This window comes from Schistocerca piceifrons, chromosome 4 (assembly GCF_021461385.2).
Source record: "Schistocerca piceifrons isolate TAMUIC-IGC-003096 chromosome 4, iqSchPice1.1, whole genome shotgun sequence".
NCBI classification, from domain to species: Eukaryota; Metazoa; Arthropoda; class Insecta; order Orthoptera; family Acrididae; genus Schistocerca; species Schistocerca piceifrons.
This window is the reverse complement of record NC_060141.1, coordinates 281,321,396-281,347,802: the sequence shown is the minus strand read 5'-3', so window position 1 is coordinate 281,347,802 and position 26,407 is coordinate 281,321,396. Positions and strand designations below refer to the sequence as shown.

The following is a 26,407-nucleotide window of genomic DNA, read 5'->3' as shown; positions in this document are numbered from 1 at the left end:
TGTGTGTGATGTCCTTAGGTTAGTTAGGTTTAAGTAGTTCTAGGGGACCGATGATGTTAAATCCCATAGTTCTCAGAGCCGTTTGAACTATTTTGTTCAGCGTTCTAAGTCTGTTAGCTCCCTTCGTGCGGCCATAATATGTAGAGAACCTCCTCACATAGATCACCCGAGTATAAATGACAGCCCCAAAAATGCACTGCCTTATTCTATTGTGTGTACGTGTTACTACCGCTATCTGTACATTTGCGTACCTCTTTTACATGATTCACGTCACCTCGAAGAACTGTGTACTATATTTAGTATGCAGACCTGCCACCAATAGCGGCAATGGCTCTTACCTGGCTGGATATGAATTCAACTGAGCTTCTGAGCGGGATATGCACAGGCATTGTATGATTTGGGCAACAGTCGCACATCCTCTGAATAGAGGTAGGACAGAAGAGCACGAGTCCGTCTGGTCTTGCGTTATACTGTTAAGCATAACGTTGAGGAAAATTCAGAAATAGGCCACAGCCTCCGGATTTGAAATGTCCAAAATGTAACGGTTACTGTTCGCTAAACGAAGGGAAGGAGATCGTATCGTGCTCTCAAAGACACCCAGTGTCATCACGCCTGGTGCTGGATCCTAAATTCGTTTGCGTCGAGCTACGCTACTATGGCGCAGGGATTTCAACGTATCGCAGCAACACAGTTGTATACCTCATTTTTTATATGATACTTATAAACTTTATGAGTTCCCCTCGTAGATGCGGAGAAGCACGCAATATTGTATCGTGTCTGTTTTCGCGCTACACGTGAAGAAACAGATAAATTGAGGAGCCAGGGAAGGAAAGTGTATTTCCTCTCTTGAGGAACAATACAGGCTTTCTTCTCAGGTGGTTCAAGATAGCTGAAACTCGAATCTCCATTCTTCATGATACGAGTAGAGGCTCCTCTGTAGAGGTCAACTGCTCATTTTGGAAGGGTGGTGTTGCGTTAATGACACAGGTGGAATGGAGTTACCTACAATTTCGTTGAACGAACACTTTAGGAGGAAATCTAAATCCGTGAGACGGTTTCTCGATAGTAAAATTAGACAGATAACAATATTACACATTTTAAAAAAAATTATGTATCTGTTTTGACAGGATGTAGTCTGTCGCTCTCCTGTTCAATTTATGCATCGAAGAATCAATGATAAAAATAAAAGAAAGGTTAAAAATATGGATCAAAATTCAAGGTGAAAGGATTCAATGGTAAGATTTGCTGATAGCGTTGCTGTCCTCAGTTAAAGTGAACATGTTTTATGGGATAGGTTGAATGTAATGAAGAGCCTGGTCAATACAGAATGTGGATGGAGAGTAAATCGAAGAAAGACGAAAGTAACGAGAAGTAGCAGAGATGAGATGAGCGAGAAAGTTAACATCGAGATTGATGATCACGAAGTAACTGAAGGTACGGAATCCTGCAATCTAGGTAGCAAAATATCCGACGATGGACGGAACATGAAACACATGGAAAGCACATTAGGGCTGGCAAAAAGGGCATTCCTGCCAAAGAGAATACTAATAATATCAAACATATGTCTTCATTTGATGAAGAAATTTCTGGAAATGTATGTTTGGAACAGGTCATTGTTTCGTAGTGAGGTATGGACTTTGGGAAAACTGGAACTGAAGAAAATCGAAGCATTTGAGATGTGGTGCTAAAGAAGAATGCTGAAAATTAGATGGGTTTATAAGGTAAGGAATGATGTGGTTCTGTAAAGAATTGTCGAGGAAAGGAAGATGTGGAAAACAGTGACAAGAAGAAGTGACAGGATGACAGGACACGACTGAGACATAAGGTATTAACTTTCGTGCTAGCAGAGGGAAGTGTAAAGGGTAAAAGTTGTAGAGGAAGACATCAAGCAAAAAATTGAGGATGTAGGCTGACGGGCTGCATCATACTACAAAAAAAGTATGTTTTACAGTTAAAAGGAGATTTGAAATCTAAAATATAGAATTAATCTGTCCTGTACAAGCGAATCGCAGCTTGAGGAGGGGCGACTCACCGTCTCGCGCGAGTTGCGCAACTGGACGCCGGCCTTCCACCAGGAGAAGACTGGCTGCGGCCGCGTCCCCACCGCTTCACACGACAGCTGGTATGTGTTGTCCGCAGACAGCGGCCGGTTCTCCCCCACCAGGCGCACCCAAAGAGGCCGCACTGTAACACACACCAAGCACTGTTGCATCGTATCTCTAGGCGACTCCACCGGGCGAAGTCACGCTACCAACTGGTGCTTTCACAGTTAAACAATCCTCTTTTCAAACTGCATCATCTGATCAAAAGTATCTAGAGACCAGTATCCAATGTGTAAATGACTCTTACGTGTCACTAGAGACAGATCCGCCAGTAAAAATGCAGACGCGGTGTATTGCTTGATCCGTAGGGAAGCAGTAGGATCAGAATGGGCCTGTCAGAAGAACTCAGTGACTTTGAAAGTGGACTTTGGGTATTACGAGAGTAACAAACCCATCGAGAACATTTCAACTTTTCTAAAGTTGCCCAAGTCGCCTGATGGTGATCTGCCTGTGAAGTAGAAAAGCGAAGGTACCTCCACACCTAAAGCGAGACCACTGCTAAGCGACACATGATGTGGTGTAAAGAGAGCGGCACCACGGAACAGCAGAAGACGGTGATTTGTATGCAAGTCCTATTGCAGGTAACGTCTAAAAAAAATTCCATTTACTTCCTGCCAATATTACTGTTACATTTCCTACACCTCATAGAGACACGTTCCATCAGTGAAGAAGATTTTTCCAGCTGAAAAATGGCATAACGATACTGTCACGTGAGACGTTGAACATCAGAACACAGGACGTCAGGACGTGCCGTCGTTCCAAGAGAATTCCCTCAATAACTACCATCCGGGACCTGAAGTCAAATCCGATGGATTCCCACACCATGACGCCACGGGAACATGGCAGTGCAAGGAGCTTGGTATCTTTCCATGTCGCCGCCATACTGGTCATCCATTAAGACATTCTAAGAAAACAGAACTTAAAGAAGTACTTACAAAATCTTCGTTCGACAGATTTCTTAGTTCCATTTCATTTTGTAAGCGCGAGCGCATCACAGATGGTTAATAAATCCAGTGTCAGACTAACAACAGTGTAATTCCCAGTGTGCTAAGGTTTACTGTCAAAAATCAGTGAAAATAAATACCAAAATCATTCATGCAACAAATTAAGTCCTCCAGCTATATGTGTGGTAGAGGAAACATCAGAAACCTTGGAGCTTAAGAAGCGTATTGATTTGTACTTCCGTTGTACTGTGCTTCAAGTACAGGACAGGGAACGGCAGCAATGACCACTGCTACACTACACCCGGCCGCTGTGGCCCAGCAGTTCTAAGGGTTTAATCTGGAACTGCGCGACTGCTACGGTCACAGTTCGAATCCTGCCTCCGGCATGGATGTGTGTGATGTCCTTAGGTTAGTTAGGTTTAAGTAGTTCGACGTTCTACGGGCTGATGACCTCAAATGTTAAGTCCCATAGTACTCAGAGCAATTTGAACCATTGTTTAGAGCTACACTACATCTCATACTATGGTCTCGGAATCTGTCTGTACCTGCTATGACAACAGATTAGGAAAATAAACCTTGAACCTTATATTTGTCAGCTACAGAACTATTAAGTATTAGATCCGATTTCTAATCTCACTTGTTATTGGCAGTAACGCACACGTAATTTTTTATTAGTTAAATTGACGGAAATCAGAAATAAATATAGGCAAAGTTTTTAAATTCATACCGGAAATATAAACTGAAGAAAAACTAGAGTACTTTTATGTCATGAACGCCGTAATATCTAAGAGAAACCTACACAGAGGTGTCCGCTCCGAAAGCTGAATGGTCAACGTGACGGACTGCTGCCCTAAGGGGACCGGGTTTGATTCCCGGCGGGGTCGGGGATTTTTTCCATTCAGGGACTGGGTGTTGTGTTATCTTCATCATCATTCATCCCCATCCGGAGCGCAGGTCGCCCTATGTGGCACTGAGCACTATGCGACTTAACTTCTGCGGTCATCAGTCGCCTAGAACTTAGAACTAATTAAACCTAACTAACCTAAGGACATCACACACATCAATGCCCGAGGCAGGATTCAAACCTGCGACCGTAGCGGTCACTCGGTTCCAGACTGTAGCGCCTAGAACCACACGGCCACTCCGGCCGGCTCGCCCAATGTGGAGTCGAATGTAATAAGACCTGCACCTGCACCTGCACCAAGGCGACTGGACCTGCCCCCTAAGGGGCCTTCCGGCCAATGACGCCAAATTCTCATTTCTATTTCATTTCACTACACAGAGGTGAGCGTTGTATATTCGTCGATTATCGTCTTGAAAGATGAGCCCACTACAGATATGTTTGTTATGAAGATGAATAATAGCTCTCAATATAATTACATGTGTGCGAAATCAGTGTATCGTACAAGCCAAAACCGTGACTGACCAATGTTGCTACTGAATCCGTTGGAATGCTTGCTTGGGAAGTACACTGCTACTTTGCAGGGACAAAACTCTTCAGTCCGAAAGCCGGTTTGATGCAGGCAGTTCTCCATTCTACAGTATCCTGTGCAAGCCTCTTCATCTCCGAATAACTACTGCCAATTACATCCGTATGAATCTGCTTACTGTATTCTTCTCTTGATCTCCGCCTACAATTTGTACCCCACACTTCCCTCCAAAACTAGATTGGTGATCCCATGATGTCTCAGCATATGTCCCACCAGCCGATTCCCTTCTTCTTGTCATGCTTTGTCACAAACTTCTTTTCTGTCCAGTCCTATTTAGTACATCCTTATTAGTTACCTGCTCTACTTACCTAATCTTCAGCATTCTTCCATATCATCACATTTGAAAAGTTTCTATTCTCTTTACATGTAAACTGTTTCTCGTCCATATTCCACTTCCATTCCTGGCTACATTCCGTACAAATACTTTCATAAAAGACTTCCTAAAACTTCAATCTTCATTCTACGTTAACAAATTTCTTATCTTCAGAAACGCTTTTCTTCACATTGGAATCCTACATTTTCTATACTCTCTACTTAGGCCATCATCAGTTACTCTGGTGTCCAAATAACAAAAGTAATTTACAGCTTTAAATGCATGGTTTCCTAATGTGATTCCTTCAGCATCAACTATCTTAATTCGACTACGTTCCATTATCCTTGCTTTGCTTTTGTTGACTTTCATTTTATATTCTCCTTTCAAGACACAGCCCATAACGTTTAAATGCTCATCCAAAGCTTTTGTTGTCTCAGAAAGAATTACATTGTCATCAGCAAACGTCAGTTTTTATTTCTCCTTCCTGAACTATAATTCGTATTCCAAACTTTTCTTTTGTTTCCTTTACTTCTAACCCAATGTACAGACTGAATAACACTGTCGACAGGTTACAAGCCTGCCTCACTTCCTTCTCAACCACTGTTTTCCCTTCATGACGCTCGACACATATAAGCAAAATGTGCTTTCTGTACAAGTTATAAATACCCTTTCACTCCGCGTATTTTACCCCTGCTTCATTCAGAATTTCAAAAAGAGTATCAAAGTCAACATTCTCAAAATCTTTCTCTAACTCTTCAAACGCTATGAACGTAGGTTTGTCTTCCCTTAACTTCTAAGATAAGTAGTCGGGCCAGTGTTACCTAGCGTGTTCTACATTTCTCCATAATCCACGCTGATCTTCCGTGAGGTCGGTTTCTACCAGTTTTTAGATTCTTCTGTAAGAAAATTGGTGGTATTTTGGAACCATGACTTATTAAACTGATAGTTCGGTAACATTAAAACCTTCTACAAATCAAAAACTAGCTGACAAATTCCATCGCGAAGAGCAGCCAAATTAATTCTGTGGAGTCGGTTGCTAAATGTCTGCAATGACACACTCCTCGCACTGGCCTCCAAAATGGCAGGTGCTGTTGTATTCTCTTCGGGGAACCAACGAGTCACATTCTGTATACGGCCGTCATCTACTTATGTAGTCGTCTGCGCCCAAAAGCGTGGCAGATGTTCAATGATTTCTGTCACACGACAGCGCCTGAATCTTTGGATAACGTCAGTGTGATGAACCATTCTATGTTGGTTATAGTACTTACCATAAAATGCACACTGAACAGTATACTCAAAACGAATTGTTCCATTCGAGATGAGAGACAACGCTGTCTTCGTAACAGCGCTGCGAATGCGTGTTTCCTTCCAGTTCATTAGAAACGTCAACGTATAGCAGGTTCCTGGTGATGGAATGTTGCTCACTGGATTCGTTTGATCTAATAGACTTTGTTTACAATTTTTCGTAAATGTCACGTGACGAAGAAGAGTATTAAGCTAAAACCATTCTAATTTGCAGTTGCTTGAATGGTAACCAGCAAAGCTTCGACCATAAAGCCTAATGACTATTCTCGTAAATTTTATTTAGTCGAAGAAAACTAATATTTCCTGTTGCCCGTGGAATGATGAATAAATGAGGAGTCCTTGATGGACAGCTCAGCTTTCAATGATCATTAGTGTCAACTACAATTTGTGTTTTAAAATCAAGCACAAAACAAAAAAGCATATCAATGTGCGAGTCTCTTGAATAACCGAGAAACTTTCCCTATACACAGTTATTGGCATCCAGAAGTAAAACTGCAACTCACAAAGGAAGAAAATTGTAGGAGGGGGGGGAAGTTCTATATGCGAGGTAGAGGACAATATATGCTCGTGGCTTATGAATTCTGTGTGTTTTCTGATAACAGGACATCCCGCTGTTTTATGTGTTCATTGTTCCAGTAGAAAAATGCTGCTCGGTTTTTAAAGTGTATTGCTGCATTATAGACATATAATGGATGAGGAACGCTTCAGTGAAATTTACTCTGAGTGACTCCCGCAACGAACGCTCTTGCTCGAAACGTATTTCAAAGTTTTGGCAAGACTCCACGATACGGCGGCACACAATGCGGCAGTTTCGCAAACTGTGCCTCTGCAAACAATTCTTCGAATCTTTGTGTGTACTTGAAAAGCTGTTCCACAAAAATCCATATGCAACACTCCAGGGCAACAGCTGCATTTCATTTTAATGATAACCCGGCCAGCAGACGTTTCAGGAAGTTCTAAGAGCGGGCTACTGTTTGTAGCAGGGCTTTGTCCATATGGTTCTTTGTTACAAAAACGGTACAGTTTGTCGATTAATCCAGGCGCATATGAAAGCTGTATATTCATACGGGTTAGAGAAACATGACTTTTCTACGTCAGTCATATCTTAGTTCTCCCCATACGATAGCAATAATTTACAATAGAGAATACCGTGGGTATAAGACTCGTGTGACTCAGGAATACATTCATTTTAGGGTTAGGGAAAGAGTTGGTTCACGGAAAAACAGAGAAAAATAGAGGACGTGCGCACACCCACGCACACACACACACACACACACACAAATATGTGCGCCCAATGCTTCAGAAGATTACTTCAGGAATAGTACTGCATTAATGATGTGTACCAATAAAATGCAACGTCTATGCGTCCTCTTCGCAAATATTGCTCTTCGTTACAGCTTAGAGTATCGAAATTCTGACATAAGTTGAAAGTAGACTTCAAAATACAATGATATACAATTCTTTGACCTCAATAAGTCATGAACAAATATTTTAATGTGCTTGAGCAAAGAGTAAACGCAGAAAGCAGACATGAATATAGCAAAATCGTAATATAGAATGAGTTTGAGGTGCAATGAAGGCAATAGGGATTGAACAGCGCTGCGGTGTCACACTGCCGTTTATAATTATAGTGAAATGTGCAGTGTTTAAATCTATTTGTAGTCTTTTCTAAAAGCCAATCTACAATCAGGTTCATTCAGAACGTTATAACACATAGAGTGAGATCGCAAACAAGTGTGAAATGTGAATATATTGAGCCCAAGACTAGGGAGGACGATTGGCGAGTCTATCACGACTAACAGCGTGAAGGTATTAAAGCTGAGAAGCATCATAACCACAAATCCAGTCTGATTTCTAAACGTGCATCAAGAGTGTAAAGGTATTTAGACTGTTAAACGCAGTTGATGTAGTGGATTGAAGGAAAGCGAACATGGACGACCTGTACGAGCTGGCTGAAATCCTTCCTAATATGACAAAGGTGTATGAAGACATCAAGAAGATGCAATATCCGATGATAGTTTGACAAAGCTTTGGGGAACGATTAAACAAAGCAGAAAAGCAGGTACCATCCCCAGACAATTTTTGAAACCATTGCGGGAAGAGGATGATTCCAGTTTATTTGTAGAATCTATGAGTCTGGTAATACCCACAGGCCTTAATAATGTTAACCTCACAAGCACTTAGAAAACAAAGACAGAAAAAAGCGAGAACTAACGAACAATCAACTTGACAGAAAATGCATCCAGTTTCTGGAAGGAGTACAGACGAATATAGTAGACAATCGAGAATTTGATAGATGACAGACAGTTTGAATTTAGAGAAGGTAAGAGCACCAAAGAGCTATTTCCGACTTTGCGCTTTATACTGGAACCAACCCTTAAGAAAAGTCATGTGTGTTTCGTAGGATTCGTCTACCAAGGAAAATCATTTGACAGTATAATGTGAAATGTATTTGAAACCTAACGAAAAGTAAGTATACTCTATACTCTATAAATAAAGACGATTAACACACAATGTATAGAACAACCAAGAGCGAATAGTAAGAATATAAGAATAAGGGAGAAGTGTTTGGAATTAAAAGGGAGCAAAGCAGACTGGTAGCCTTTGTCCTCCCCCCAACGTGTGAGTCGAAAAAGCTACGAAGAAAATATAAAAGTTTAAACAGTGTGATTAGAAATGAAAGTGAAAGGATTTCAATGATGACTTTCGCCGATGCCAGTTATGTCCTATGTGAAAGTGAGGAAAAAGTACAGGATCTGCTGCATAAAATTAACAGTCTAGAGGGCTCAATATGGTTCGAGAGTAAACTATAGAAAGGTGACTGCATGAGAAACAGTAGAAAGAAGAGTAGATAGAAGGAAACAGCAAAACTGAGAAAAAGTATGAGACGTGGGACTTTTGAAGCAAAATACATGAGTAAGGATGAGAATCTCTGCTTCTCGTATCTGACGCAATGCTCTTGTCAACGACGATGTCAATCACTTTTTTTGGTTTTACTCACTAATATCATCCCTACGCCTGCGCTGCAAATTTTTCCTTTTTAAAAATTTTGATTGAAATAACAGGACACGTTTCAGAAATTTTGACGATTTTAACGTCTCCTGCATCAGAACCAAAAGACGTGTGTTACACTACAGCACACTTGTAGGATTAACCTAAATACCTACGGCTAAAATCTTGGGATTCCGGAAGTAAAAATGTTTTTATACCAACTTAATTCAGTCACCATTGTGCTTCCAATATCTGCTTAGTAACCTCACTGTAACTGTATATCTATCTACTCTTTGTCAGGCGCACTTAATTTTTCATTAAGTAGTTTTTCGCACTCTTTGTAAACATTGAGGGTACCGCCACCGCAAAGAGCGCACGGGTTCTAGCCGCAGCTGTGAGAGAATTTACAGAGGATGAGGCCAGGGAGAGTTTAAAGTTATGTCCCTTCGAAGTCTGCTGCCCAAATTCGTATTTTGTGCTGTCACATCAAAACATGTGTGTTGGCCGTTTAATGGAAGTTATCATACTTTCTTTCAGAATCACATGGCAACGAAGCGTAACGACCCACAGCTGATGAGACAAAGGTGTCTCAGATCGAAGGAATGCTGGGAAAAGACATCGGTTGTGTCCTTTTCAAAGGAACTGTTGCGGCAGATTGTTCAGGCGATTTACTGGCACCTGGTAAACCTAAATTTGTACAACCATCCTTCCGACCGCGAGTCCAATATGCTAACCACAGCGCAATCTCGCTTGGTTCTGCCACCATCATACCAGCTTTGTGGCGGAAGGAAAGCATACCCAAACTTTTCTATTCTCGTCTGTTCTACGTTCAGTGTAGATGATCAGATTTTATTTTGCTGGTTTTTCAGATTAAATGGCTATCTATGCAGTCCAGATAGCGATATCTATGGGAAATGCGAAAGGATCAGTGGAAGATTCAAAGATACACCACACCTCTCTCTCACATGTAAGAACATTAGAAACCTAGTTAACTACTGATTTCGCGACAAAACGCCAGGATTTCAAGCGCTTCTGAAAAGCTCGTGTAATACTAGGCACAGAAGCTTGGCTAAAACCTGAAGCGGAGAGAAGCGAGATTTCTGGAGAAAATTTAAGTATACACCGTAAGAATAAGCTAAGGGGTAATGGAGATGGTGTATTTGCCGCCGCAAACTGGAAACACAATCACGCCGACATAATTGGAACTGAATGTGACATTGTGGGAGCAAGACTCAGTATCGGGGACGGGAAGAAAATTACAATTGGAACCATCTAACAACCTCCAGAGTCAGCCTTTGAAGTGACCGAAAACTCATTTCGCTACTTCGTAAGTTCGGTGATCATACTATAGAGTGTTCAGAAAGAAACTATGTAGTGCCATGTTGTGGTGTGCTAAGTAATGACTGATATGATTGTCAATTATTAATACAACATCTTCCACTGTATAATATATTTGAGCCATACTTGCTCAGTGTGCCAAGGTATTTGTATTTGTTCGCAGGTCCGGTTTAATGAAGACCAACTTTTTGTGTGACATCATTGTGATCCAGGTCATCACGCTGCCTACTGAACAAAGAGTGTTTCGTGGGGCATGTGTTCCGTAATGGAGACAAGTTTACCTCAGCAGTAGAAGCTGCATTTGCAGCAAAGTTCCCAGGAGTGAAGGTGCTGTACGGAACCTAATCACCAAGTTTCTAAAGACCGGAAGCGTTCATAATGCTCCAAAATCAGGCAGACCATCCACATCCATATCGGAGGAGAAGGTGCAAGACATGATGCTGCCAAGTCCCAAGAAATCGGTTAGACGACTGGCTCAGCAGCCCAGGTGTTCGTGGGTTCCACCCACAAGATTCTCCGGATGTCACTGTGCGTGTATCCGTACAAAATGCCCGTCGCTCATGAACTGAGAGACACCCATCGCCCGGTGCGTGTGAACTTTGGCAGCTGGTTTCTATCCTTGTTGCAGGACAATGGTGAGGCGATTCTTGACACAACGTTTTTCTCGGATGACGCATGGTTCCACCTCTCCGGTTACGCGAATAGCCAGAATAGTCGTATGTTGTCTACGGAGAACCCGCATGAATTTAAGGTGTCCCCAATGCATGATCAAATGGTTGGTGTTCGGTGCACCGTGACTCGTAAGCGCATCATTGGGCCGAACTTCTTTCAGGACACCATTAATGTAGAACGGTGCTGCACATGCATTCTGGAGCCGTTCCTAGGTGAATTGAACGAGGATGAAATTGAGAATGCCTGGTTCCAACAGAATGGGGCGACTGCTCGTACTGCCCACAAGGTGATGAACGTTATGAAGGACATCTTCGATGACCTCTTCACCTCTCGAGGACTGTGACTTCCACGTTCACCCGACTTGGCTCCACCGGATTACTTTCTATGGGATACGTTTAAGGGATAGTCCTATGAAGACAATCCGCACATTATACAAGAACTCAAAACTGCAGTAACACGTCGCATTCGGAACATCACTCCCGGTGTTCAGCTCAACGTCTTCGAGAACATGCAGATATCTACATCTACATCTACATACACACTCCACAGTCCACCATAAGGTGCGTGGCGGAGAGTACCTCGTACCACAACTATCATCTTCTCTCCCTGTTCCACTCCCAAACAGAACGAGGGAAAAATGACTGCCTATATGCCTCTGTACGAGCGCTAATCTCTCTTATCTTTGTGGTCTTTCCCCGAAATGTAAGTTGGCGGCAGTAAAATGGTACTGCAGTCAGTCTCAAATGCTGGTTCTCTAAATTTCCTCAGTACCGATTCACGAAAAGAACGCCTCCTTTCCTCTAGAGACTCCCACCCGAGTTCCTGAAGCATTTCGGTAACAGTCGCGTGATGATTAAACCTACCAGATACGTGCGCAACTGTGTCTTCAAGTTCAAGGAGATCAATTCCAGCATCTGCACTCGTAGGTAGAACGTCCCGCCTTGTACACGCACACCGTGGTGCTCGGGGGTCACAGCACCAAGTTACGACATCTGAAGATGGGCTTATCTGAGCCCAAAACCGGTCGTGGGATAATAACAGAACTTTACAACTGTAGCGGGATTTTCAACTTTGGTATAATGCTTAGTTGCTGATGTTCCTCCAACTCAATTGTTTGGGATAATTATAGTTTTGTTAGCGGTGTGTGTGACAAGACATCCTGTGGAACGTCACCAATGGCTGCTCTGAAAACTACCTGGAACAGATAGTTCGGTACCCCGCTGATGACGAAATGTATTAGAGCTAATGGCAACAAGTAAACCGGACCTCTTTGAGGATGTTCACATGGAAACTGCTGTCGGTGACCATGGAGGTATTTATAGCAACAAAGATCAGCTAATTACGAAGGGCAACTAAAAGAAGTAGAACGGCTTATATGTTCAGTAAACTAGATAAAGAAGTAGCTGTGTCGTAATTCAGTGAGGAATTTAAAACTCTTAGCTCTGTAGAGGAGCGTGTAGAGGATCTATGGCTCAAGTATAAATCATAATCGGCCATGCAGTGGACAGATACGAAGCCAGTGGATCAGTTCAGGATTGAAGGGACCTTCCACCGCATAAAGTCGCTATACAGACACTAAAGAAACAGAGACTGTTGTGTCATAAGTGTAAAACTAAGAATAGGCCCATAGATGTAGAGATGTTGAGTGAAATACGTGTGGATATTAAGAAAGAAATACGTGAAGCCTTCAATGACTACAGTATCTGAGTATAGTAGTAAAATCTTCCAGAAAACCCAACATAGTTCTTGTGAAATTTAAGGGCTGACAGCGGCACGAAACTTAGTGTCCATTCTTTGACAGACGAGGCAGGAAATGAAATATATGTTATCAAAGCAAATGCAGATATGCTGAACTCTGTTTTCAAATGTTCCTTTGGAAAGAAAAAGTCGGAAGTATTGCCCAGTTTAATTCTCGCACCGCTGAATGTATGAGCGAAATAGATTTTAGTATCTGTGATGTTGAGAAAGAATGGAAGAAACTCTAACGGCCCGTTGGAATCTCCCTCATATTCTATACTCGATTTATGGCTGAGTTTAGTCCTCCTGCAATGTATCGTAGAGACCTTGAACAAAAATCAGCGCCCAGCAGTTAGGAGAAAGCACTGGTCACATTCGGTTACGTGAAGAGTCGCATAAGTGATCCACAAAACTACCATCAAATATCCTTGAGAAATATTGGTTGTAGAATCTTTGCACCATTTCCGATCTCAAAGGTAATGAGGTATCTCGAACGGAATGACCTCCTCCATGCCAACCAGCACCTGTTCTCAATACATCGCTAGTGCAAAACCCAACTTACACTTTCCTCGCGTGCCGTATTGAAAGCCCCGGATTAAGGCAGTCAGGTAGTTGGAGTGTCTCTCACTTTCCGAAAAGCATTTGGTTACTGTCACAGACAGGCATAGTATGAAAAAAACGATCGCATGGGGAATTAAGCAATGTTTGTGACTGTATTGACGATCTTTTCGTAGGAAGGACACAGTTATTTTGGTTGGTGAGTCAACAACAGTAGTAGAAGTAAGTCCAGGTGTTCCCGTGGAAGTGCGTTAGTTTCCTTGATGTTAAGGTCGTATATTAATAATCTTGCAGACAATATTAGAAATAACTTCATGCTCGCCGCAGATGATGTGCTCCATATGAGAGTAGTCGCTGAAGTAATGGGTCAGCTCTTGATAAGTTTTAAAAAATGGTCCAAATATTGAAAACTTGCTTTTAGTGTTCAGAAATGTAGAGGTATGGACGTCACAACAAACTGTAACATCAATAAGTCACAATTGGAACCTGTAAACTCATACCAATAAGTGTGTGCAACTCTTAGTATGGACATGTAATGGAACCATCACATTGGCTCAGTCGTGGGTGAAGCAGGTAGCAGCCTTGGTTTATTGGTTAAACAGTAGGGAAATGCACTCAGTGTACGAAGGTGACTGCTTAAAAGTCATTCTAGTGAACTGTCCTAGAATATTGGTCATGTGTTTGGAACCCGTAACAAAAGGGACTAACAACGGATGTTGAACGTAAACAGAGAAGGCCAGCCCAATGGTCACAGTTAGTTTGACTCGCGAGCGAGTGCCACGATGTTGAAACAGCTGTATAGGAAGACTAAGCTAATGTAAACTATCTTCAGGAAGCCCACTTATAAAGCTTCAAGAACCAACTTTGAATGATGACTCTATGAATGCACTATAACATACTGGCTCCCGTGGGGATCATGAGGAGAAGTTTATTCCAATTATAGCACGCGCAGAGGCATTCAAACGGCATTCTTCCCGCACTCCGTACGTGAATGAAAGCGGAAGAAGTCCAGTAACTGTGACAATGGAACACACTCTGTGTCATGAACTTCACAATGTTTTGCAGAGTATAGATTTGGATGTAGATGTAGATGGGTGACAGAGTTAGAGAACGTCCTAACCAAGATAAAATCGAACACCCTCTGTTTCGAGGTGGGGATGGGCAGAAAGGGTAACGTGTGGTCCTATGTTACGTTGTTGTAATATCACGAAGACCTTAAAGTTGGGGAACAGACACAGGCCTTGTGCACGTCATAAATGTATCTGCTGCTGTCGAAACTACTGATTATGCGGATCACAGGTGATCATGTTGTGCATCCAAGCCACCTCTCAGCACTAAACCAACTGCTGCACTTGTATGCCGATTTTAATTCTATGTGGCAACGTTCGTTCAGGTCGGAACCTCTGCATACTATTATGTCCATCGTTATTACGTAGAGCTGGGACTCTCCTGAAATGACGATCTGGGGCCCCTCCTGTGTCTAGTGTTGTCGTTAGGAGAACCAGTTGTGTGGATACTCATTCTGTTGCAAACAAATTTGTTCCTCACTCTAGGTATGTGGTATGGCTCTCCGATCCCGACTGTCCGAACAAACATGCTGTCATCTACAGCAACCGTCTCAGACTTTTTTCGCCACGTTCCCATTCTGAAACGTGAACTATGCACCAGCCCCAACCCCCTACTGCTATTTTTGTTTTCTTCCTCAGCACTTGTTCCACACAGCACAAAATATGCTCACGGTGTCTATTCACCTCTGTCGATTTAATGCAACTATCAGTTACAACAGTATCAGTAATAAAAACTATTCGAACACATGACAGTTAAGAAATTTTTAAAATATCGCACATTTGCATTATTCAAAGTTGATGAAATTATACAATCACACCTACTTTGTAAGTAACCACGGCTGCGTATGCAGTTATTGGAACTCATCCAGTATGTGTATTTCATTACCTACATAGTTCAGCAATTAGTTAAAGTTTAACTCTTTGCATCTGTATTGCTTATAATTCATTCAGAAGGCTTTAAAATTTACATGATCACGACATACCTATGACGACTGAACAAATTTAAACGCTAATTTCCAAAATGTTATTTACAGTCCAATCATCAAAATGCAAAAAGGGTCATTTGTAAAACAGGAAATTAAAGTTGGAGGAGCTTCCTTGGTTCATGGAAATGAGGAGTTTACGCTAGCGATATTTGTTCACACCAGTATTTCAATAAAGGCCGGCGGCCCCTCTGTTATTCTCTGCTCCCACCCACCCCTCATCCCCACCCCCACCCCCGCCCCACCCCTCCAGAGGGCCGCACCCCCATCCCCCCACCCCCCCACTTTGAGTAAGTCTGCTGTAGAGTACTTATAGCGCAGAGCTACTGAGAAGCTTCATGATTTTGGGTGTGGCATTTCTGAAACCATCGACTCTTTATTCGCATGACAGTCATGGATCTGAACCAATGAAGGCAACAACATGACAGAAAGATAAACCGCAATCTCTATAAGCCACAATCCAGCCGCTGTAGGATTCCGACTACTGCTGGTAGACAACTGAACTTTTCAGATAACGCACACAAGGAAGTTCATCCAACAATGAAATGTGGCTTCTGAATGAGAAACTTGCTGCGTAATCCTTCCTTATAAACGGAATTTACCTCTCATTACACCTACGTACTGTACGGGGATGTTTTGAAATTCCACTGGCTTACAATGCTAAGGATGTAATTCACTTCCAGACTGTTTGATTATGTATGCTGCGTTCACTGTGTTGTAATGTTAATGTTAAATAGTGAACATTGTACACCAAAATATGCCACTCATAAGTTTCATATATCACTAGCATAATAAACATATTATTTCAGACGTATGCGGGTTCCAAATCTCGAAGTCCATTCTCTCCCATTTCTCTTTTTGTTCTCCCCCCCCTCCCTCCTTCTCTCTGTCTCTCTCTCTGTGCCTCTCCCTCTCTTTTACCATTGCTTCTTTTTTTACAGTTTCTGTTGACGATTACTGCACTTTAGCGAAATAAACGCAACTTGTCCTTAACGATCAGTAAGTGTTCAGCAAAACTACTAATACTTTAGGCATATGTGTTACAAATTAAATGATTGGTTATTAGTCTACAGTTTGATAGTAATAAACAGTTTATCAAATTTGTTTCCATTAGAAACGCATCTGTTTCGCATGATTGAGTTTTAAGAATTTGTCTTTGTGTTGGCACATCTGACAGAGCGATTGTATGGGCTATATAATTTCAGTATCCACACCTTCATACACATTGATCTGACTGTCTCTCAAAAGCCCGGATGTGCAGGAAGACAGGGACGGCTGTACCAACTCCGGTGCAGTGGGCAGCTGCGCTAGGTTTTTGCGTTTGACGTCCCAAAGATTCTCGATTGGTTTTAAATTGGTGGGGAGGGGGGAGGAGGAGGGGGGCTCTTCGAGTCATGGACGTACACTGCAAGTGGTGTCACACATTGCATTGTCCTCCTTGTAGATGCCACCGTGCCGAGGAAGGGCAAACGGTGTGTATGGGTGTACATTGTCGGGAGGATAAATGCACATTTGTGTTGATCCATTGTGACTTCTAGAATTACATCACCCAGGATATGGCCGACTACGCTGCCCACATGATAACGACCCGTCCTTCTGCCAGGAAACTTCCGACTATTGTTCCAAGACCAACACGCCAGCGCCCATCTATCCGATTGAAACTAAAACAAGATTGATATGAAAAGGCCTCCTGCCTTCACACAGTTGATGGACGACCAGTAGTGGTATTGGCGTACACATTCCGGTGTCATTGTCGATATCAGCAGGTGTATGAACCAACGCCTGCTGCAGAGTTCCATTCGCAGCAATGTTTGGTGAAGGAGATGCTGTAGGTACCCCCTTGGTTCAATTGGGCGGTAGTTGCTCGACAATTGCATGCCTATTCGCACGTACACATCTCCGTAGCCGTTATTCAGCCCTGTCACTAATTACACTTGGTGACCCACTGCTGCCTCGACGCCGGTTTTGGATAATGCCATTTTGCCATGCACGTTGTATTTTAATTTCGGAAATGCTTCCACTTTCGGCCCGAAAACCAGTGCCCGTTTGGACGTCAGATAAATCTCCTCGTTTCCGCATTCAGACAACGAATGCATTGTATCCCCCCCCCCTTTTGTTCCTGACAAACTTTATACATCCCCGTTGCTCTTGTTGCCATCTGTGAGTGGTTACTGCAAGTTGACGTCGAACATAGTCGGTTACATCAATGTGATTGGACCGAGTAGATGACACCTGCATTGCAGCACAATCAGTATCTATGAGAAATGTCGCTGTAGTCTAGCTCATCACTATGACACGAAGAGTAATTTTTACAAGTTGTATCGGTACTTGTAGGTCTAGTCGCACTTCCTTCGGATTAGTGGCTGCATATTTTGAATAGTGCTACTGGACATAGTGTTGTGGAGCATTGGTGGAGCACTAGACTCGCATCTGGGAGGTCGGCAGTTCAGAAACTATACAGGTTAGCGTTATGAGTGGTCTCCCAAAATCACTTAATTCCGAGTCGATTCCATTGAAAATGGCACGGCCCTTTCCCTTCCCTGACCTGCGCAAACCAGAGGACGGGCTCCGTCTTTAATGACCACGTAACCGACATGACACGGCCACATCCTCTTACCTTGATTTCTTATGAAAAAACAATATTACATTCTACAGCAAAGTATGCGCTGTCTTGAAATTTCCTGGAAGATTACACTCTGTTTATCGGTCGGGTCCTCGAACTCGGTAATTGCATTCAGAATTCTTACCGCCAAATTTTCGTGCTCATATTGGAAACGATCTTCCGGGTAACGTCAAAGTCATTGCTCTGCATCATTCATATTTCCAGGAGTGTCAGTCCAGCGGGAGTGCTTCTCTGAAGTTTTGAAAATACGAGAGTGTTAGTGGTGGAAGTAGAGCTGTGTTGGTTGGTTGTGAGTCGAGCCAGTATAGCTCAGTTGGTAAGAACTTTACTCTCGAAAAGCGAGGCTCAGAACTCGAGTCTCGGCCAGGCAGACAGTCTAAATAACGCTAGCTAGTGTTTTATCTGCTAGTATTTGAGGTCCCTATAACTGCCGCAGTAGATATCAGATCTGCTACTGTAATTATTTTTCGATTTATTTGCAAGCTCACTTGAGGATTGAAAACAGCTGGGGCTACTAGGTGGCTTGTCTTTAACACGACATGCTGTCTCTCGTTACGCAGAAACTATTTATTGAGAGCATCATTCCGAAAAAAATCTAAAGTCAACTGTAAAGGCTCTTAAATTGGAAATAGATGACTGAGGAATGATATACCTGTTACTAGCACTGTTGTAGACGAAGTCTGTAACTAGGACGCGTAGTCATATCTCTTTACGCTCCTCGAAATGGTGCTGCTGAGGTACTCACGGTTGAGGTCGAGGGTGACCGCGCCGGAGAGCGGAGCGGCCAGCGGGCTGGAGGAGGCCTGGCAGGTGAGCACGGCGTGCAGCTGACGCCGCGACAGCTTCTCCAGGTGCAGCGTGTTGCGCACGCGCCGCCCGCCCAGAGACTCCCACGAGTCGTCCAGCAGTGCGTTGTCTTGCCACCACGTGACGCGCGGCGACGGGCGCCCTGCAACACACGGGCGCCTGCAGGTAGGTGCGGCTGCTCGGAGAAGTACGGTTCGACAGTAGACCCTCAAAGTAAAGAAACTAAACGTGTAGGAAGAGTCGCTACTGTATGACTACACAGTTATACAACAATGCCTAGCAGCAATACATTAGATATGTAGGAGCAGGTGTACCTAATCATTGAAAATGGAATGATCACATAAAACTAATGGCAAGTGAAGCAGATAACTGACTGAGATTCAGTGGATTATGTTGCTTTAAATTGGAGGTGGTGAACCTGGCCCAGCTTTCATAGTGGATGGAAAGCAGTAGGATTCTTAAAAACATCTTCATTCGGATTTCATATAATTTTGACATAAGGTCCTTCGAAAGTAACTACTCTTATATGGTTTAACTTGCTCTAATTCCGCTTTATAAATTTTATAAACTTATTTCTCAACTTTATAGATTACCATTACTGTGGAAATGATGTTAAAATTTTACTACTAGCAGATATATAAAAGTTGGCGCAGGTAGAAAAGGTTGACTACCCCTGCTTTAACTCATCACTAGAACGATAAAATGACAGATATCGAAGTAAGTGACCACGGGATAGAAGACTAAGTTGAATCGCTCAACATAGTGAGGATCATCTAGACTAATGGAATACCTACGACATTTTATAGAGTATGAGAAAGAACTCGATCCTGTACTAACAGAAGTATGCCGTAAGTCCCTGGACGAACAAAGGCTTCATAGCGATTGGAAAATAGCGCAAGTCTTTCTGTTTTCAAGAACCGTCACATTGGAGTAGCACCAGACTATAAGCCTATGTCGCTGACGTAAATATGTTTCTGTATTCACAACAAATTTTATGCCCACGTGTTATAACATATCTGAGTTCCGTCATTCTTTTCTTTAGCAGTCAACTTAGGTTCAGCAAAAATGACGCTGTGTAATCCAGCTCGCCCGGTTCGTCCACGAACCCCTGGAGGTGCTAGAAATGGTTCCATGATTAATGCCGTGTCCACTGACTTGTGGGACGTCTTCGACACGGTTCCGCACTGCCGCCAAGTGACAAAATACGAGCGTGTCGTAATACCAGGAAAGTTGTGTGATGGTACTGGAGAGCACCAAGCAAACAGAACCCATCATCTCATTCGTAAAGGAGTGAAATCTTCAGACGTGGAAGCAACTTCCGGCGTACTCTACGGGAAAGTTTTTAACCGTTATAGTTGTCTGTATACGAGTACATAAATGACCTAGTAGATAACGTCGGTAGCTCCATAAGGTCTTCCACGGATGATGCTGAGAAGCTGCAATGTTAGAAAATTCTAGAGAAAAGCACGATGACAATCAGAGGACCGACGCTTGTTGGAACGATTGGTAGTTCATACACCACGTAAATAAATGTGGCTGATTCTCTATAAATATGTGGGAATATACAGAATTTCATGATTACGCGATTGCCGAACTAGCACTCGAAGTAGTCAAATTTACTATCTGGAAGTAGGTAACTAGTAACACAAGACTGCCGTTAATCCTCGACCGGGAACTTTTTTGCAGAGGAGTTGAAGATAAACTTGTGCAGCGTAATGGGAACTGCATAGAGGGGACAGACATTCCTTGGGAACTGAAGTCCGTTTGTAGGAAACTAAAACCACAAACAAAAACATTTTCTAATGAGTGTTTTTGTGACTGACTGTCCATACATTTCCAATATGCATCACATATCTATTTGAACTTACGTATGCTTTTCTGTCATACAACACAAGGTTATACAAACGTCTGTCATTGTTTTCTAAAGTCACGTTGAGGGCGCCTCCAATTAGTCAGCTTCATAGTAACTTATAATGCACCACTACAGACTGTCCAAAGAGGACTCAACTGGTTGTGCTGTCAATGGTGACGCACTACACTGTAGCGGAAGACTACGCATTTATTTTGTTAGGTAAGACCCAAGCAATCATTATACGGGTTTGTAGCAAAGGAATGGCCAGCGAGCTTCAACGCACAGTTACGTTATGCAAAAGTTAACATTTCTCTTTAGATATCAGAATTGCTGCTGAAGCATCTTCAGATGATGTGTTTCACTCCTCCCACCAAATTCGTGATACTTTTTGAAAATACATTAGGTAGCACTACTCGATATTCGTTATTAGCTCTGTGCACTGAACAGACTGTTTGTTGTGAATATGTAGCTGATGCGTTGCTGTTGCAACCAGTTTATCTAATACAGCACAGAGACTCAAGTTAAAGAGTACAGTGGGTCACAGCGCATTGTCAGTGACGACTTTTTATTTCAGTCTGCTCTCTGACGTCCTATACAGTAGTGGAAGGGTGAACGCTGAGAGACAACGTGGGGCTCTGCGGAAATTATATCAGGCCATTGAGATGAAGGGCAGTGAGAGGACATATGAACTCGCATGATTCTCGATAGTGCATTTTCACACTTAGTAGAGAACTCATTACAACTGCAGGCAGTATACTGTGATTTCTTTATGCTTACCCATCTGCTAGTATAACTGACCTTGTATTCACCGTTTATCAAATATTCATAAAACTAAAGAGATTTCTGCATGGCCTTTTAGCGAAGAAGAATTGTAGACGACAGTCATGGCTTAGTTGTAGTCATAGATACATACAAGATACAGCAACAAGTTGGTTCAGAGAAATTATAACTGTTCTTCTTACTGCGTTGAAAATGTAGAGAACTATCTCATCTGCTGTTGTATCTATTTCTATAAGGTTACCAGCTAACTACAAGTATATCTTAGATTTTCTTAACGTGAAGATACGTTTGTGTTTCTCTGTAACCAGATTGTTAGGTTTACGTGTATCATTTGTCGGACAGCGGTTACTTTATTTGCTGAGTTAACTCCATTTATTAACTTTTTAAATATGCTAAGAGATGAGACTGACGCAAGTCAGCACCCATATTACAGGAGAGAGAGAAAGTAAAAACAGAGGAGTTGCAATGTAAGTGGAAATACTTCAGTGTATTTGCACTGCTTCTATGAGATTAACCTACCTCCAGTGGCAATACAGGTGATGTCGACATCGGAGCCCTCGTTGTACGGACCGAGGATGTAATGCGGTATGTTCGATCCCTTGTCGTCCAGGATCATGAGCTGCTCTGGAGGGACTGCAAGGAGAAAAACGAAGTACATAAAGAGAAAATGTAGAACCATTCTAGTAGCTGCCGTTTAGTTAACATCGATCGTGCGAAATAAATTGCATGAATTAAGGCTGTACAGTTTCATTTCAGTTTCTATACAGAACTTAACGACGTAAGTTATATTAATAACTAGTACTTTATTTGTGGAACAAGAATAAATAGTAGGGTTTGAATCTGATAATTAATTATCAGAGTATAAATATCCGAATAATAATATTCGGGTTTTCACTCAAATAGCTAACTCGCCTTTCTGTTTCGCAGAGGATGAAATTAATTTCGTAGAACTATAATGGGTTTTGAGTTTCAATTTTACTAGTTCTGCGAAAAAATGTATGAGATACGCAAAGAAAACTGTTGTGGCCTTCAGTCTGAAGGTTAGTTTACCAGCGAAGATCTCTGAGTAACTACTATAACGAACCTGCGCTTTAGCCTAGTTACTGTAACCAGCCTTGACCTCCCTCTACCACTGCCGCCACAAAGACGCCAAACTGGCGATTCCTTGATGCCTTGATGCCTACGATGCGATACCTTCTTTAAATCAAATTATAAAATTAATATCTTTTTTATAAATTCATTTCAGAACTCATTAGTTACTCGATCTACTCGCCATATCTTTCTCATTCTTCTGTAGCGCGACTTTTCAAAAGAAGTGTCTTACTGTCCACCGCAGGCTGTTGTGGACGTGGTGCTTGCACACTAGCCATCTGGTTGGCAGCCAGCTCTAATCCGGAAAACAGCTCCTAACATCGATTAGTTGTGTACCTACGAAGTATCTGAAGATCTGACTGGAATTTCGAAATCAATCACAAAATAAAAAAATATCAAAACAGTGTTACAGCCATAGATCATTTTCGTTATAACTTTAAATTACTGAAGTCTTCTTCAAGTCAAAAGAGAGTGATTCAACCAACCTGAATTTTAATAACAATACACACAAACAAGAGACAATATTCTTCAACCGCTTAAGCGTCTTTACATTTCGAGTTACACATGTAACCCTCCTGCTTCAGTCAATGGGCGAAGATCCTTCTCCTACCTATTGTGTTTGTATCTCAGATATACATAAGCTTCATGAGCTAGTATCTTTTAGGATACTTAGGCCTCGACATAGTATTTCAGTGAGTAAATTGCATACTTGGACGGCGATTCTGGAATTTCTGGATATTACACATGAGCGACTCAACTAATTTCATCACTGAGCTGAGCCGTTGGGAACGGGCATGCAGCACGCATACCCCATCTGATCAAATATAACGGGACACCACTTTGTAGTGCGGAAGTGACCTAAAGATGTAACGAAAGACAACCCTCCGTAGTGAGTGGAGGAGGATTTTGGTGTCTGTGGTGCCAAGCATAAACACAATAATTACGTACTTTCTTTTGTAAATGCTACAGTGACGTTAATGTGATCACAATATGTGTTCGGTGTCTACGTGCAATAACCTCTCACACGCGACAGCTGGCAGCACTAACAGTGGAGGGTATTTCAAACGTGCCGCGTGGACGCTGGAACAGCGCTGTAGTTGTAATGTGAAAACTGAGGGATATATCTGACGTCCGGAAGGGCGTGATCCTTGGCATTTGCGCCAAAGGTTAAAACATTTCTGAAATGACTGATTTTGTCAACTTTCCGCGTACCACCATGGCAGATGTACACCGTGCATGGCAAAATGCCGCTATGTTACAGCGACGCCGAGGTGGCTGTGGTGCATCACGGGCCACAGACCACAGGCTGCAAACGACGGCTGCGGAGCTAAGGGTGAACAGATCTGCAGCTGCTGAGCAACTGATCGCCCAGACGAACCAAGGGGCTACCAACAGAGTCGCCTGAGCGACAGTTCAGTGAACGTTGCTGGGTATCGTTCTCCGCAGTTGGCACCTTGTTCTGTACCCACACTGTCTGCTGTTCATCGACGGCAAAAGAAGAATCTGCACAGCAGTTTTTTCAACTGGGCATCCACTTAGTGGCGACACTTGTCCTTTACATACTACATCGGACAGATGGCAGACACACTACAACAACCATCGGAGGGGTCCAGGCCAGTTTAGGGAGCGTCTTGTCCCTTTTGGAATGAACAATGGGTCAACAAAAAACGCATCTATCCTTTCGGAAAATGTCCACCTCTTCATGCAGGGTGTCCTCAGCACAGCTCGTGGTCGTGCGGTAGCGTTCTCGCTTCCCACACCCGGGTTCCCGGGTTCGATTCCCGGGGGGGTCAGAGATTTTCTCTGCCTCGTGAAGACTGGGTGTTGTGTGATATCCTTAGGTTAGTTAGGTTTAAGTAGTTCTAAGTTCTAGGGGACTGATGACCATAGATGTTAAGTCCCATAGTGCTCAGAGCCATACAACGCCTCACGCAGACCGCGGTGTACGGGCGTGGTCACCAAATTAACCAGATTGAATCGATTATGTGTGGGACAACGTCGATCGCGCTTCTCAGGTCATGAATTATCAAGCGACAACACAGCGCAGCGGCCCACGGTACTGGAACCGGCGTCGTTCTACGTCCCTCTTGGTACCTTTCAGAACCTTACTGACTCTCTCCCTACACGTCTCACGACGGTCCGCTCTGCAAAACATGGTTACGTGGTTGTACCGGCATTTGAGACGCAATCATAATATTGTGAATGGACAATGTAGATGTTGGTTTTCTAAAAATGTTGAGGTTCAAATGTTTCAGTTTTAAATCATTTGTGAATACATTAATTTCTGTAGTGAATACTTAATTATATAACTGATTTACATTTTGAGTTTTATCTGATCTGCTAATCATTTCGCTCGCTGGTCTGGCCTGTGATTAAAATACACTCCTGGAAATGGAAAAAAGAACACATTGACACCGGTGTGTCAGACCCACCATACTTGCTCCGGACACTGCGAGAGGGCTGTACAAGCAATGATCACACGCACGGCACAGCGGACATACCAGGAACCGCGGTGTTGGCCGTCGAATGGCGCTAGCTGCGCAGCATTTGTGCACCGCCGCCGTCAGTGTCAGCCAGTTTGCCGTGGCATACGGAGCTCCATCGCAGTCTTTAACACTGGTAGCATGCCGCGACAGCGTGGACGTGAACCGTATGTGCAGTTGACGGACTTTGAGCGAGGGCGTATAGTGGGCATGCGGGAGGCCGGGTGGACGTACCGCCGAATTGCTCAACACGTGGGGCGTGAGGTCTCCACAGTACATCGATGTTGTCGCCAGTGGTCGGCGGAAGGTGCACGTGCCCGTCGACCTGGGACCGGACCGCAGCGACGCACGGATGCACGCCAAGACCGTAGGATCCTACGCAGTGCCGTAGGGGACCGCACCGCCACTTCCCAGCAAATTAGGGACACTGTTGCTCCTGGGGTATCGGTGAGGACCATTCGCAACCGTCTCCATGAAGCTGGGCTACGGTCGCGCACACCGTTAGGCCGTCTTCCGCTCACGCCCCAACATCGTGCAGCCCGCCTCCAGTGGTGTCGCGACAGGCGTGAATGGAGGGACGAATGGAGACGTGTCGTCTTCAGCGATGAGAGTCGCTTCTGCCTTGTTGCCAATGATGGTCGTATGCGTGTTTGGCGCCGTGCAGGTGAGCGCCACAATCAGGACTGCATACGACCGAGGCACACAGGGCCAACACCCGGCATCATGGTGTGGGGAGCGATCTCCTACACTGGCCGTACACCACTGGTGATCGTCGAGGGGACACTGAATAGTGCACGGTACATCCAAACCGTCATCGAACCCATCGTTCTACCATTCCTAGACCGGCAAGGGAACTTGCTGTTCCAACAGGACAATGCACGTCCGCATGTATCCCGTGCCACCCAACGTGCTCTAGAAGGTGTAAGTCAACTACCCTGGCCAGCAAGATCTCCGGATCTGTCCCCCATTGAGCATGTTTGGGACTGGATGAAGCGTCGTCTCACGCGGTCTGCACGTCCAGCACGAACGCTGGTCCAACTGAGGCGCCAGGTGGAAATGGCATGGCAAGCCGTTCCACAGGACTACATCCAGCATCTCTACGATCGTCTCCATGGGAGAATAGCAGCCTGCATTGCTGCGAAAGGTGGATATACACTGTACTAGTGCCGACATTGTGCATGCTCTGTTGCCTGTGTCTATGTGCCTGTGGTTCTGTCAGTGTGATCATGTGATGTATCTGACCCCAGGAATGTGTCAATAAAGTTTCCCC

At 43.5% G+C, this 26,407-nt stretch overlaps 1 protein-coding gene across 1 annotated transcript in view; it reads right to left on the bottom strand.

Moving 5' to 3' along the window:
- The window catches only part of LOC124795797 (nephrin-like), a gene marked incomplete at its 3' end in the record, with an annotated part of 432,232 nt that overhangs the window by 118,515 nt on the left and 287,310 nt on the right, over positions 1-26,407 (bottom strand). Inside the window, exons 4-6 of the mRNA XM_047259877.1 lie at positions 22,082-22,195; positions 18,869-19,072; positions 2,033-2,184 (exon numbers count right to left, since the gene is read on the bottom strand). Of these exons, the coding sequence (XP_047115833.1) occupies positions 2,033-2,184; positions 18,869-19,072; positions 22,082-22,195 (470 nt within the window). The remainder of the gene's footprint in view (positions 1-2,032; positions 2,185-18,868; positions 19,073-22,081; positions 22,196-26,407) is intronic.